Genomic DNA, 15,101 nt, shown 5'->3' on the forward strand with positions numbered 1-15,101 from the left:
GATCTTGAGCCACCACAATTTGACACATCACGAAAATCGCAACAAACACGTTGGCAATCAAAATCATATTGCTGGCCATTGTTACTGGTTGGGTCTTGCTGGTAACTTATCTGCTGCTTTAATTCACGATGCCTAACTGATGAAGTTCATGTTAAACCAACCGACTTATAAGTACTTGCTAAAGGCCTGCGGCATAAAGGAGGGGTTGAATCGTTACGCGTGTTCGTCACAAATTTTCCAATTAGGGAAGCAATGTCCACGAGTACAGCGCCACTTCCCAACACGTTGCGGTCATTATTTGACCGAAATCGTCAAAGTCGCAATTCGCACCTGTTATATATTGCCAGTTAATATCATGTGGTCGATAATAACTTAACTTGGGTGGACTTGGTAATGATATAAAAATGATTGGCAGGTGTCTCGGGCGGTGAAGTGGGTTGGTAATAGTAGGGAGTGGGCCCATATTAACCATTCATCAGTGTACAATTTCAAGTTATCGCTTGATAACTATTAATTGGGTTAATGCTTTATAATGGGTGTCGGTCATGCTCACACAATTATAAGTGGCCTGTCATACTTTTTTCTTAAAGGCATCAATCCAAATGCGATCTTACTGTAATCTGTAAACCTGTCTTAAGTCAAAATGAAATATCAACAAATGTAGTTGAAATCAAACTATAAAAAAATGCTTCGTGGTTCGTAGTCATAAGCGCAAGCATTATCCCTGGTTAAAGTGGCTTAAATAGTAAGTGGACAGGGCATGGCTGGCATTTTATTTAAAATTAGCAACACTGTATAAGCAAAGCTGTCACACACGTATATATACACAAGGTTAAGTTGAACAAAGCGCAGTGCTGCACAAAAAATAGACAAGCTTGACGTCAAAAATCTACAAATATATGGATAGAAATCTTAGTTCAGGTGAAAGGGCAACAGGATTGCTTTTCTCGTAATGTTGGATTAAAATCAACAAGCACAATTAGGTAATAAGGACTTATTGCAGTCGCTTTAGAAAATGCTGTTGGAATTAAAAAGTATTCAAAAAATTACCGTCTGTGGGGTGATGAGCACAACAAGACACATGAAACGCGAAAACAATGGATTAGTATGTGTAAGTCGAGGTTAAAAACACGTGCTATATTTATATATCGGTAGTATATATACACTGGAACTCCACTTTAACTTATCAAAGTACTATTTTCAGCAACTGTTTTGAAGTTTATGACAAGGTACATTCTATGGCGGCGGGAATATGGTGAGCACAAACATATACAGACACGTGCATGGTTGTAATCAGAATTCAATAACGTTCTAACAGAATTGGGAACCAAATGTTTCGTCAGTAACAAAAGTAAATTTAGGCGAAACAAAGGCTTAAAGGGAAAACGCAATTGCTCAAGATAAGGTAAAGGTGCAGATACAGGGTTTACCACGCACAAGAACATTGATGCTTAATCATAATCCCGTGCCATCGTGGTTTTCTTGCTATCATCTATTCAAAAAATCGTTGTGTTTCCAAAATAACATTGTCTATGGGCAATAAAATAGATATTGGAATACATGTACTACTAAATATTATTGTAAGGTTTGAATCGAAGCCAAGTTAAGACACAGCGAATGCATCAGCAGTTACGTTGGAAAATGCCGAAAAAGCGATACGAAATTTTACCTAAGCAGATATTGCGTTTTACTTAATTGTTTCGTGCATTTTACAAAATCTAACAATAAAATTGTCACAGAGAAGTGTTTCGCATAAAAACGATTGTCACCACGCTGTGCAACGCAACACAGTCTTGGTCATTGTTGTGTATATATGGATTATGGACAGTACCTTGCACAGACTACTATAAAACAAGTGTATGACCTCGAAGGTCGGATATAACACACCGCTTCTATACTGCGAATTTTCGAAAGACGCTTGATGAAAATAACATTTTTAAACAAATTTCTACTGGCGCACACAGGTACGAAATTAAAATTTTAAAACGTTGATTTTGTTTATTTGAATAAATTTCAAATTAAGCTAATTTCCCCTTTTTTTCACACACAGACATAGATACAGAGAATATGATCTTTACATAGTTTGGTGTTCAAAAGGCAACGATTCAAAAGTTGTCGTTTAAATAATTATTTTTCGCGTTACATTGTTATGATGTTTTGGTGTATTAGAGCACATCTTGCAAAACGTTGCAACTAACATGTTCGTCAACCAGCAAGGCATAATTGATACCATCAAATTCTCAATTAAAAAAAACGTAATAAAAAGTGTCCAGTCCCCAGCATAAAAAGTTGTACATGCCTACTGATAATCACATTGAACCACAACAAAGGCTTGAATGTCACAAAACGACAAGCTACGACACAAAGCACAAAAATAATGTAATGCCTAAAAAACAAGTATCTCAGTGCCTGATAATTTCTCAGCGGCATGAAATACGCGAAAAAGACTTGATCCAATCGGTTGAATGTGTTGGTATTTCAGTGCCGGTGCCGAGTTGAAAAGTTAAATTTGTCAATCAGTCTTGGCCTCCTTTCCGAGCTCGGGAGTTTCCGTGAGTTGTTGTTGCCACATTTCGCTGTAAACTCCCTCCATGTCCACCAAGTCGTCATGACTGCGATAGAAATCATACATTTGTCCACAGAAATCATACAATTGGCCATAGAAATCATACAATTATTCATAAAATAATACAAATGTCTACAGAAATCATACGATTGTCCGAAGAATTCATTTGAAGCCGAAATTAGGACGCACAGGGAATAATTACAACAGAATTACTATTTTACAGGCATTTCTTGTAACTAATCAGTCATCGTTTCGTAATCACAATATACAAGTTTCCGCACTATGCTGTGATATTACCTTCCACGTTCAACAATTTCGCCATCCTTGATTACAAGAATACAGTCAGCGTTGACGATGGTTGAGAGTCTGTGGGCGATCACAATAGAAGTTCTGCCTGCGCAGACACGCGCTAGGGAGGCCTGGATGTTCCGCTCAGTGGTTGTGTCCAATGCAGAGGTGGCCTTGGAAGAAATACAATAAAATGTTCGGTCTCATGGCATAATTTGGAATAGAACTTAAGGTCCAAACTTTATGAATATGAGCACGTCCTGATGTTATCTTTTTACGGCAGTCGCGGAAAATATGCTTTTATTAAATAATTAATTCGGCAAGCATAAAAAGAGTTACTTATTAAGTTCTCTTGTAGCCTAAAACCTCAAATATACAATAGAACGCCTCAGCAAAAATCACTTTAACAGGTTTATGTTTGTTAATACATTGATGCTGATCCATACACCAACCTCCAGGACCAAGTTTAGTTTTGAATTATATTTTTACTCACCTCATCCAAAAGTACAATGCTAGGCGCCTTTAAGAGGGTCCTTGCAATTGCGACACGTTGCTTCTCTCCACCACTTAGTTTCAAACCTCTTTCGCCAACCATAGTTTCATATTGATCTGGCATGTTGACAATGCGGTGGTGAATATCGGATGAGACCGCCGATTCTTTGACTTCCTCATTGGTTGCGGTCACTCGACCGTAACGAATGTTATTCCTTGAATATTGGATGATTCGGTCATGTCAGTTACTGGATTCGGGTTTAGTATTAGTCTTAGATACTTTGGAATACCGGCAATAAAGCTTTGCAAATTTACAACTTGCTTTTATGTATAGTGTAGCACACAAAGAAGTTTGTAATAGAATTAAGTAAAAACCTGCATTGTGTCGTGTGAATTTGGCAAAAAACAAACAAGAATTTAGCATGCTGAAGTACTTAAAACAAGTTAAATTTAAATTTACAAATTAGTACAACCAGAATACTCTAATAAACAACTGTCCAGTGAAAGTTGTTTTCGGTTTTAGTCAACCACAGTTCAAACATGTATATACATATTTCCAACTACTTTACCATAGCCAGAATTCAACACAAACATTATTGCAAAGTAAAAACTAACATGATGTTGTCGTTGAAAAGGACCGTGTCTTGCGGAACAACACCGATACACGCGCGGAGGGATTCTTGCGTCACAGTGCTGATGTCACGCCCGTCGAGCTTGATGACGCCGGATTGGATGTCGTAGAATCGGAAAAGCAACCGCATGATGGTGCTCTTGCCCGAACCCGAGGGTCCAACCTTAAGACAGGAGCAAATTATAGGCGGTAGATTGGCAGCATCGACCAAGCGCCCGACTTATGTACCTAGCAGAAAACCTGATCGTAATTCGTGCCCAGGATGTCCAGGGTTCAAATCCCGGTGTGGCAAAAACAACACAGTTGCAAATTATGTTATTTTTAGATTTAGTAATGTAACCTGACAAATCCAAAATATAAAAAGAACACAGTTGCAAATTTTGGGTTGATTGCTTTGGTAACAAAATCATCAATTAGCGGGTTCAGAAAACCGCTGTCTGTGAAACAATCGTGCGTAGCTTAATAAAGTTTGCGATGTCAATTTATGCAGCGACAAATCAAAGAATTGAAACCTGGATCCCGAGAAATTTTGTCTGTCTCAATCTTACTGGGGACATAACCTTATTTCAAATCATAAAAAGCAGAAAAAACTATAACATTTTATAAATCAGTGTTTCCCAAAACATTTTTGGCCACAAAACCCGGAAAAGTTATAAAGTTGACAAGGGACCACCAAAGACTCAATGGACATGTTCCTTAAAACCAAATAGTATCGTGAAATCCCTCATTTTTTGTCATGGAACCTGAGAGTTCCGCGAAACCCGCTTTGGGAATCACTGGTCCAAAGCAACAAGAACAGCCGAATTTTTGTAAGCGTTCTAGCATGTCCGCATACCCAGATAGACCAAAAGTAAGTCAGCGGCGTGTGTCGGTAGCAACCCAACCAGCGGAATTCCTCGCCATGTTGAAAAAATTAACGTGCACTAACCAGCGCGTATGTTTGACCAGGTCCCACAGAGAAGGAAATATTCTTGAGGATTTGTTTCTCTGGGGCGTAATGGAAACAGACGTCGTCAAACTCAACGGTGCCGGCGTCGATCGAAAGACGAACTGCTTCCTCAACATCAACTATTTCTTGTCCCTGTAATATTTGTTTGTCCATAAAATATAGTCGTAACCATATAAATATTATGAAACTCCCTATTGCTGCCAGGCATATTGCAATGTAAAATATACTGCTGTTCTGGCATAAAATTAACGTACTGTATTATTACGACGTTTCGTCTGCCATTCAGCGAGACTTCATCAGGGTTTTGTCTCGCTGAATATGACCATTCAATGCGTTAATTGTATGCCAGAAGAGCAGTATATTTTGCATATAAATATAGGCATTGCTAACACAGGTACGATAATAATGTGATAATTTGATGTAACTACAGTTCCCAACAACAAAACAACTAATTTGGGGGGTTTTCAACTTGTTTGGGTATGTTTACCTTCAAGCCAATTTGGTGAACTCTGTGGACCCCAATTACCTATAATAAACATTTTTCTTGGCGATATCCCCATACAATGAATATCATTACTGAAAGTATTTTTGTTTGAGGTGTAAACTCCTCTGATAGATCACTGTGGAGTGTGGACCCTTAGCTCTCTTTCTATGGGTTAAGAAAACTGTGAACTAATTAAACAAAACGTGACTCAGCGATTTTGTCGCGAGGAAACAACGTGACTCGGCAGTTTGTTTTTTTACCTCTAAGTTTAAACTGTTGTGCAGCGCTTGTTTGTCAACAAACACAACCTTTGAACTGTCTGTTTGCTGCGACACACCCACTCCCGTGGCCAGGATTAGGACGAAAAGGTTCTTTTCTTACTTTATTTTGCGCTATGTTTTGTTGTTGGGTAAATGGTTCTGGCATAAATGATCGCTAACCTGTATTTAGGCAAACTTTAAACACAAACCGCAACAACAAACATCGACCTGGGATTCATTTCGTTCAACATATGTGAGAACGAAGACTTTATTTTGGCTAAATGCAATAAACTATGGTTGAAAATTTTTTCAACATAGTTAATGCAGAAAAAACAGATTTTCTACAGTAATACTGGTTTGCAGTAGTAGTGTTTTGTAAGCAACATACCTCATCGAAGAGATCAAACATGTTTTCCATGTCAATAAAGCTGGTCTGTATCATGCGATAGTAGGTACCGAAAAATCCGAGGGGCGTATAAAGCTGAACAATGTACGTTCCAAAAAGTACAAAATCTCCAATCTACAAAATAATACAAAAAGCTTTGACAATTTTCTTGTTGAAAACGTGCAGATCTTATGGAAACGGTTTCTCGCACGAAATGCAAAATATAGCTGGAAATTGTTAACCATCATCTGGTTACGCAACGTGGGAGAAAAGTTCTTGCCTGAAAGGTTCCATCCATGACGTATTTAGCGCAAAGCATGCTTCCGGCCAGTAGTCCAATATTGATAATTACCATCTGGGTTAAATTCAGTACAACCAGCGAGGAGTTGGTAAGGTACTCTGAAGTCTGGAATGTAACAGAGGAATTTGTAAATAACTCCACGGCCTTAGGTTGCGAATTTACACAACTTCAAATTAATCATCAACAAAGTTATTTCTATACCTGATAATCCACAATAGCTTCGTGAAAACGTTTGACTTCGTATTCCTCAGCGTTGTAATATTTGACCTTAAAGAAAGAAAAAAAATACCAAACAGCTATATTAGCAGTTGCATCACATCAAAAACACAGCATAAATACACTGAAATACAATTAGAACTTCTGGTTACAATATTTTTTCTGCGAATTGTCCTGCTTACAGTTTCAAAGTTGAGCAATGAGTCGATAGCACGTTGCTTGGCTTTGTTATCTTTGGTGTTCATTTCACGTCGAAATTTCGTTCTCCATTCGGTAATTATGATTGTCGCAGCTAAAAATGTGAATGTTTAAATAGTTTTATACATTTATAATCCAGTTTTATTAGCCCAGAAACAAATACTAACACGAACAATAAAAACATGGACGATTGGTGGTTGTTGCCCTTTTAAGTTTGCACGAGAATGGTAGGTAAAAACAGCGGATTTTTTCGCAGTTGTCTTACCCATGTAAAGTGTCAAGCAAATGAAGACAATCAAACCGAACCAGGCGTTAAACGACGATATGAAGTAAACAATAGCAATTATGATGTCAAAGACGGTTGGCAAGATTTGGAACACAAAATAGGAAAGTAGATTGTTGATGCTTGTTGTACCGCGGTCGATAGAGCGAAGAACCTCTCCGGTTTTTCGAGACAAATGCCAGCGTAAGGACAAAGAATGCAGATGGCCGAACAGTTTTGTCTAAAAAATAATTTTTATGTTACTTTTTGATCAGTACACCAAAAAAAGAATTGGTTGACTCAATTGTACAATAGTAATTGTTCATATGCCTTTTCTGAAACCACAATTTCCATGTGTAAAGTTAAGCTACATGAAAAATATTAAAAAATACTAAAGTTGTTACCTGTACGTGACGGTTGGTATATTGTTGAACACGAATCCAGAAAAAAGTACGCAATCCATTCAAAAGGCCCCCAGACAAGCCACTGCCTTGGAGGCATTTAAGTCCAACATAGGCAATTACTTGTACCCACACTACACTCCAAGGATCACCATTAGTGAGGGAATTGACTGGAAAATAGGATGCACATGAGTGTACTCCCTCCCAAAAGCAAAAGGGATTCATTTCAACAAATTAAGCCTTTGATAAGTGGAAAAATATTTTATATTACTGCAATTTCAGAATAAAATTATGAAATAGGAAAAAAAATTTGGGTAACATAATTTACATTTATATTATTGTACAGATTTGTGGACTAAATCTGCCAAATCAACCCTAAAAAAAGTGTTACAATGGGCAAAATGTGCAAATCTAAAAACAGTCTGGGGATAGATAAAAGTTAACCAATCCAGAATAACCACTCATTTAAACAAGAGTTTGAGTTACCAATGTTTTTGTAGTAAATTGGTACGAAGGGATTGACAACTCTTCCTGCCACCAGAAGAAGAATGCAGATAATAACACGAATTTGCAAGAAAAAACTCCCGGTGGGCCACATGTAGGGCCAAAGTAGTTTTATCTGAAATACAGAATGTAACTCACTAACCAACGATAATTTGCTCAAGCACTAAACAAAGTAAAAACTGTATTCTGCAACAAAAATTTGTATCATGAATTACTTTGTATAGCAGGGCATTTTTTTAACCAAAAACCAACAGTAATTTAACAATAAACTGTTTCAATTTCTGCTATACTTTTCAAAACAACAATACCTTTTGTAGCAAACCAGCCCAAGTTGATTCAGTTGCTCCTCTTTGTTGTCCAAGAGTTTGGTTCTCATTTCTTCTCTGGTCCTGCTGCAGACAAAATTATAAAGATTCCAAACAATTTGTAAAACAAAAGACCGACTTACTACTCCATTTTCTACATCACGCTCATCATCCATGTTTAACCAGTGAGTAAGTTTTGGGACTCCTGGAGCCCAAAAACCAACCACAAATAGGAAGAGGGTGCATACAAGTCTGCCAGCCCACAGACCAAGCAAAATCTATAGTTTAAAGTAACTTTAGTAAACAAAAAATGCTTTGCAAAATTAGGTTTATGCACAAACCATTGTAAAAGGCTCTTTTTCAGTTAAAAGATAGTTTAGGCATTAATTTTTTTAGTGATATTATTTTTACAAAATGTATGGTAATTAGAGTTTTTAATCACAACTACACACCTGAGCATCTCCAGTTTTATTAAGAAACCACCAATGACTGCTATCCCATGAGATAACAGATGCAACCTCAATTACCAAAAATGTGGACCATGCAAGCAATAAAAGGTAACTATGGCCTTTCATTGTTAATAGCATCATCTTCCGCTCAAGCAGTAGCAGCCACAAGCTACCAAACACACTGATGGATCTAAAAAAACTCTCCATAAATTGTCAACGCCCTTGGTTTTTAGATATCCTTCAATTCGTTTGGGCATTTTATTACTATTACTCCATGTCACAAACATATTTTCTGATGCTTATACATTTTTCACCATTGTATTTTACCACCCAAGGCAACAAGCAAAAAAGTTTAAAAAAATAAAGTTGATGCAATACCTTATTATAAACAGCATAATATCAGTCCCACTAGTGTTTCCATTGATTACTGTCCATTTAACAATGAATTGCACTGTTGGTTCCACAAACAGAAGTACAAGAAAGAATACTTGCAACTTGTAGCAAACTGACTTTGGTTTATATTTTGATTCAACCACAACACCATTTCTGAATAAAAATTTTTGCATTAGAGTAGTGATAAAATTTGTGCATATATTATAAAAAGCACACTTACTTTTTTGTTTTTAAAATCTGAAAAACAAGGCCAAGAGTAACTACAGCAAGAATGGCTGAAGTCACAGTATCATAAAAACATCTTGATATCCCATTTTCTTGCCAGAGAGGTGATAGAGTTTCATTGCATCCACAATAGGAGAAGGCTGAACAATTGTGTGTCATTCCAACTCTGTCATCATTAAGATCAGCAGCTTCGCTTTGACTTGGGGAAAAATGCAGTTTATCCAGTTTATCATGGGTTGAAATCCAAGACATTTTGACAAATTGTCCCTAATTCTACCAAGCCCTTTCTGGTTAGCCTGACAAAATTAGGTTTTCATGGAATTAATTAAATGGCAGTAGACACATGGCCTTTAATCACAAACATATCCAATCCATGCACAATCACAACATCACATCACCTCTGCTGTAAGTCCCTAAACTAAACCTATGTCAATTAGTTGTCTGAAGCAAGCCGACCATACTCACTTGTTTCGATTTAACAGCTGTCACCTAACACCTTGAAATTGTAAGTTTATTCAAACTGACTAAGCGACAAAGGAAATTAACAACTATGGGAGGCAACTGCGCAGTCACGCTTTGTTCGGCAAAAACTGTTGAGTCACCTTTTATCAAAATCATCGAACCGTGTCTTGAAATAATTTCGAGTTCGATAGAAATTAGTGGATTTAACCCACATTTAACTGAATCGATTGTCCGCTACACTTTAAATTTTTGAAAAGATATAAAAATATATATAAAAAGCGAAAAATATATAAAAAAATATATATTTTATGTAAAAAGCGAAGGTAAATATTTTTGTCAACGTTTAATACGTCAATATCACGAACATTAAATGACATATCATATCCTATTTTTTATAGTACTAAAAACCAGAGAGAAGCTAGGTGACAAAAAAATACGAGTTAACAAAATGTTGGACCCGGGTAGCTCAACCATCTTACGAGGTAGCGGCTTGTTTTTTTCTATACGCTGTAGTTCACAGGCTGAACTTTACAACCATATAAAAATTATGAAAATATAAATGTTTATTTTTGAGAAATAATATGATATTAATACCTTCTCATAACCCTAAACCTACAAGTTGACCCAGCAAATACTTTGTACCATACAATCTTATAAATACCCTGATTTCGAATGGTATCAAACTTAATTTGAAATTTGTACACAGACGGTCAAATTAACCAAGTATTAATTATACCCCCCACATGTCCTTGCACGGTATAGAGCCATTATTCAGTGGTGCATACAGCTGTTCTTTGTTTATTTTCAAATAAATTGTGAGTTCCGATATTCACATCTATTTGTGACAGCATTGTGTTCCATGTATCACATTAATTTTCATGCCCTTGCATTTAATACGCATAGTGTTTTGCACAAAATATGTATTTGAACAGGAGGTGTTAATTGCATGTTAGGAAAACAATATTTAGAAACCAAACAATATAAATGCATAGCTGGTTAAATGAATTAACAGGTGAAATAGCATCACTTTAGGGTATATGTACCTTTTGCGCGCGTAAATATACATGGGGCATAGCGGTGCACTGCATAAATGGTTTTGTTTGTATGTTTTAACATGTATTTTTCCCCTGTTTGGTTCCACATATATTTAACTCTCCCCCAAAAAAGAAACTAGGTTACTAGGACACATGCATTGCAAAACTTTATGTGACGAATAGCACAAACACAGGCTTTCGAATCTTCAGAAGCTCGAACATATTACTGCAAAGGGGAAATTCTTATAGCATTAAACATCCTGAATGCGCCTATGAATGATGGAATGAGTTGTTGTCAAAATAATCTAACTGCATACTGCATGAGTAGGAAGATGGGTCAGTCATTATGTTTTCCGAATTAATAATAAAAAATATATGAAAATGGAAAATAATACAAAACAAAGATTGAATATATACCACTTGATTGTTGTTTGCAAAAGAATTATTCAGATAATTGTTTAGGGAATGTTGAAATGAAGAAACTGTCTGAAACATACAATTTAAATTTAACTAGTATCCTGCTTGCCAATTAAATTCATTGGTAAAAGGTACATTGTTTACATATTGCTTAAAACACTTAGCAATGGCTTGACCAAACTCAGTCATTGGTATGTACCAGCAAGATACATGTGGTGTCATAACTACATTTTTATGCTCCCACAATGGGCTGCTGGACGGCAATGGTTCTTTATCAAAAACATCCAAAAATGCAGTAGAAATCCATCTTTTATCCAAAGCTTCTAGAAGAGAATCTTCCGGTATAATGTTGCTCCTCCCAACATTAATAAACACCGGTTGTTTCTTGGAACACACCATCAGCTTTTGACCTGTAGTGACACATTTAAAAGCTTAGACTTTTTAGATAGCTCAACAAGATCTCACGAATATATATACCTGAAAGCAAATGCTTGGTTTCTGGTGTGCCAGGTAAAATATTGCAGATGTAATCGCAGGATGCCAAAAACTCATCCAGTTGATCAATAGTGTAAAACTTCCCGATCAGCTTTTTTTGTTCATCAGTAGGTGGGCTTCTTTTTACTGCACAAACCTGGAGTCCAAGTGCATGCACCTTTTTTGCCACTTCCATTCCAATGCTGCCACAGCCAAGTACTCCAAGTGTCAACGAACTAAGGCTCCGATAACTGCAAAAATGTACTTTCATTGATTTACTATTAACCAATTCGCCATGGAAAAAATGTAGACTTGTTAAAATAAAGCTAACCCTAGTTAAAGGATAAATATCAACAGTTCATGTCACATTTTATGCTTTAATTCTCTTGATTTCAGACACATAATTCTTATTTAACACAAAAAAATATTTCAACATTTTAAATTTTTTTTGTTAATAATTACCGTGGTATTTCAGAACACCACTGCTTGTTTTGTTGATCTTTGATGAATTGTACAAGCTGTTTTTCCATTGCCAATACAGCTGTGATCACATACTCTGCCATGTATGTCCCGTAACACCCTTGCATTTTTGTCACTTTAAAGTCAGGTTGATACTTTCTAGCTCTTTGCCATCCAATGGCCGTCACTACATCATCCAAACCAGCCCATGTGCAGTGTATCCATTTTAAGTTAGGTGGCGGTTCATTGATGGCAGCAATAATTACATCAGGAGGTGCTACTAACACTTCCATTCCTTGAATGTTATCCAATAGCTCTTCTTTTGTCATGCCTTTATGTTCAATTTTTTTAAACTTTAATTTAGACAGGTTCTTGCATTCAGTATCTTCTTCAACAGCTGATATCACAGCTTCAGCCTCAGCTTTGCTCATAAACAAACCTACCAAAATGTTGCCTTCCATCATCTGTACGCGGAAAAAATGGTAAAACTTCACAGCAGTTGTTTGTAGTGCACAGGTTTTTTCATATCATACAGAAAAACACCTAAATTTACTTATAATTCACAAATTAACAACAAAATTTCTTTTTGTCGACATTTTCTTTGGTCACAAAGAGTTTTGGAGTCTGGATATCCTCCAATAACGAGTAAAATGAAAGACGTTTATAACAAATGGATGCAAGAGGTAGGCATTCATACACCCAAATTTTAATGCTAAGAGTATGTCATTCATACTAATGTATTCACAACTGTTTGTTTTTCACTAGTAATATATCAGTGTTGTACTTTATCATCTATCCTTTTTGTTATCATCATCAGTTTTTGGTGCTTTTTCCTTGGGCAACCGAGTTTTTAGCAGTTCCCAGTATTCTTGGGAAAGTTTTCCAACATTCGGCAATTCATAATTCTGTGCAACATATGCTCCACACATAAATCCAGTTGCAAATGTTCCAATAAACTTCAACATTTTAATATCTCCTTGAAATCACCTCCGGTAACCGCAACAATATGAAACAATTATGAATCTTGATTATTCAACATACACTAAAACTAAAAGAAGTTTTTAAAAGGATATCGCGTTTTAGGACCTTATTTAATCCAAAGGGATAAAAACGCATTGAGAAAGTTCAATATGTCTATAAATTCATGTAACTGAGGACACGGATTTCACACTTTTTGTTCTTTAAAGCAGAAGACACGGACGTCCACTTTAAAAACATGTTTTTTCGCGCAAAAGACCATCACTTCGTTAAAATAGTATGGATACCGTCATACCGATAAACCGTAGAGGTTGTGTCGAGTCAGGCGCCCTATATGATGTTAACACAGATTTAAGTTTATTTGTCAATGTCGTGTCAAAATTTAATTATTTTCCTTTCTGAAAAGATATAGCCATTTCGTCGTTTTGTTTCCCAGACAAGTTTATTACTTTGATTTTCTCTTCAAAGGGCATCTCGTACTGAGTTGCTGAATCATGATGTGCCTTCAAGCATGAAAAGTTTCGCTTGATTGCACTTAGAATCGCTGACGCATCAAAGTTTTGGTATTGTATCACTGCAAGCATAGAATACTAAAACATTCTATGCTGCAAGTGAGCAAGCGAGTCAAAGTCGTGTTTAAACTATTATTTTACGTAACTCTATTTTACAAGTATTATTTTAAGTAACTGTATTTTTTGAAATGAAAATCCTGCTTACGAACTGTAAATATATATATTTTCGAAGCCAAAATGTGCTTCGCGAAAACAAAATAGATTTTTCGCAATACATTATTATTTCGTGGTGGCACTTGTGGGCCACCGTGCGGTTCAACATGTTTTGACAATTTTTCGTCTTCTCACGAACTCAGCCTTGAACTGGACTACATTTTTCCGGCACCAGCACAACCGTGATCATCATGTATTGCGTCTCTTTAGGCCTAAACTATTCCGACGTGCTGAATGCGGGAATCAAATTTTTAAGAGATTTCAGATCTTGCAACGTGGATTCAAAGGCTATTTTTACCCTGGATCAAAATACCCCTATTCAGCAATATAATATTCCCTCTAAAATAAATAGGTTTGTTCCATTTAATTACGCTTTGGAAAACCAGTCAGTTATGCGTTACTGAGTCAACATTGCGGCGAGTTTCGTTGTACTGAACCAGACTACAAACACAGGGAGCCCAGAGTAGAGGAAACAATTAACGCTGTTAAATTGACTGGCACTTGACAGTTCGCATGAGGAAATCAGGATTTGGTTACGCACATCATGTATTGGAACAAATTGCACAACTCAGTGGTTGTCTTCGTGATGTTGACATTTGAACCATTTTAACTCGGTAATAGTAAATGTGTTCCATTGCCGTTCTTCTGGCAATATTTAAGTAAATATTTTGTAATAACGAACATCCACCATATGGGTACAACATCTTGTTTTTTTCCTCAAAACGCAAACAGAACTTCATTTGGAACATAGTACTTTGTTGACGTAATGCGTATAGCGGTTAAAATTTACATTATATGTCCTATAGCAGTCACAGTACATAAAATAGCAAGTCTTGCGACTACGTAAATTTTTTATTTTGTTTCATCTTGGTGCTTAAAAAGGTATATAAATTTGATCAAACCATACAAGTAATGTTTCTTTTTTGGTCTTGAACCACTAACACATAGGCAGTGACAATCCAGAAGCTCGACACAATACTCCGTATTCCCGCAGGCTATTTTTGCTATCCCGGTCATAGATACACGGCGGTTAGTATAAACTTATATGCACGTACAGAGCCAGTGTGGCCCTGCAACAGGAAATTTGCAAACAAAAGTTATTTTTTTTCGTTCAATGCATGCATGCGTTGATTATACGCGTGATCAACGTTACGTAATTGGTCGTGCCAGGCTACACCCATGTGTCAGGAGGCAAGAAACTTTGTTTGTCTATTTAAGCCTTTGGTATCTCACGGCTGGTGCC

At 36.5% G+C, this 15,101-nt stretch overlaps 2 protein-coding genes across 2 annotated transcripts; both read right to left on the minus strand.

Moving 5' to 3' along the window:
• Positions 1 to 769: 769 nt before the first annotated feature.
• On the minus strand, positions 770 to 9,601 carry LOC145906778 (ATP-binding cassette sub-family B member 6-like). The gene is made up of 17 exons (XM_082994229.1): positions 9,305 to 9,601; positions 9,070 to 9,237; positions 8,695 to 8,881; positions 8,386 to 8,520; positions 8,246 to 8,329; positions 7,920 to 8,052; positions 7,437 to 7,603; positions 7,036 to 7,273; positions 6,755 to 6,864; positions 6,558 to 6,623; positions 6,336 to 6,461; positions 6,059 to 6,190; positions 4,906 to 5,058; positions 3,962 to 4,140; positions 3,348 to 3,561; positions 2,864 to 3,027; positions 770 to 2,612 (listed from the first exon to the last, which is right to left on the minus strand). Exons 1-17 carry the CDS (start codon positions 9,559 to 9,561, stop codon positions 2,513 to 2,515), a joined length of 2,613 nt encoding a protein of 870 aa, XP_082850355.1. The 5' UTR covers positions 9,562 to 9,601; the 3' UTR covers positions 770 to 2,512.
• A 1,048-nt stretch (positions 9,602 to 10,649) lies between these two features.
• On the minus strand, positions 10,650 to 12,924 carry LOC145905915 (glyoxylate/hydroxypyruvate reductase A-like). The gene is made up of 3 exons (XM_082993240.1): positions 12,159 to 12,924; positions 11,700 to 11,947; positions 10,650 to 11,632 (listed from the first exon to the last, which is right to left on the minus strand). The coding sequence occupies exons 1-3, from the start codon at positions 12,617 to 12,619 to the stop codon at positions 11,316 to 11,318; spliced, it is 1,026 nt and encodes a 341-aa protein (XP_082849366.1). The 5' UTR covers positions 12,620 to 12,924; the 3' UTR covers positions 10,650 to 11,315.
• Between the last annotated feature and the right edge of the window lie 2,177 nt (positions 12,925 to 15,101).

Source organism: Ascidia mentula, chromosome 6 (assembly GCF_947561715.1).
Source record: "Ascidia mentula chromosome 6, kaAscMent1.1, whole genome shotgun sequence".
NCBI classification, from domain to species: domain Eukaryota; kingdom Metazoa; phylum Chordata; class Ascidiacea; order Phlebobranchia; family Ascidiidae; genus Ascidia; species Ascidia mentula.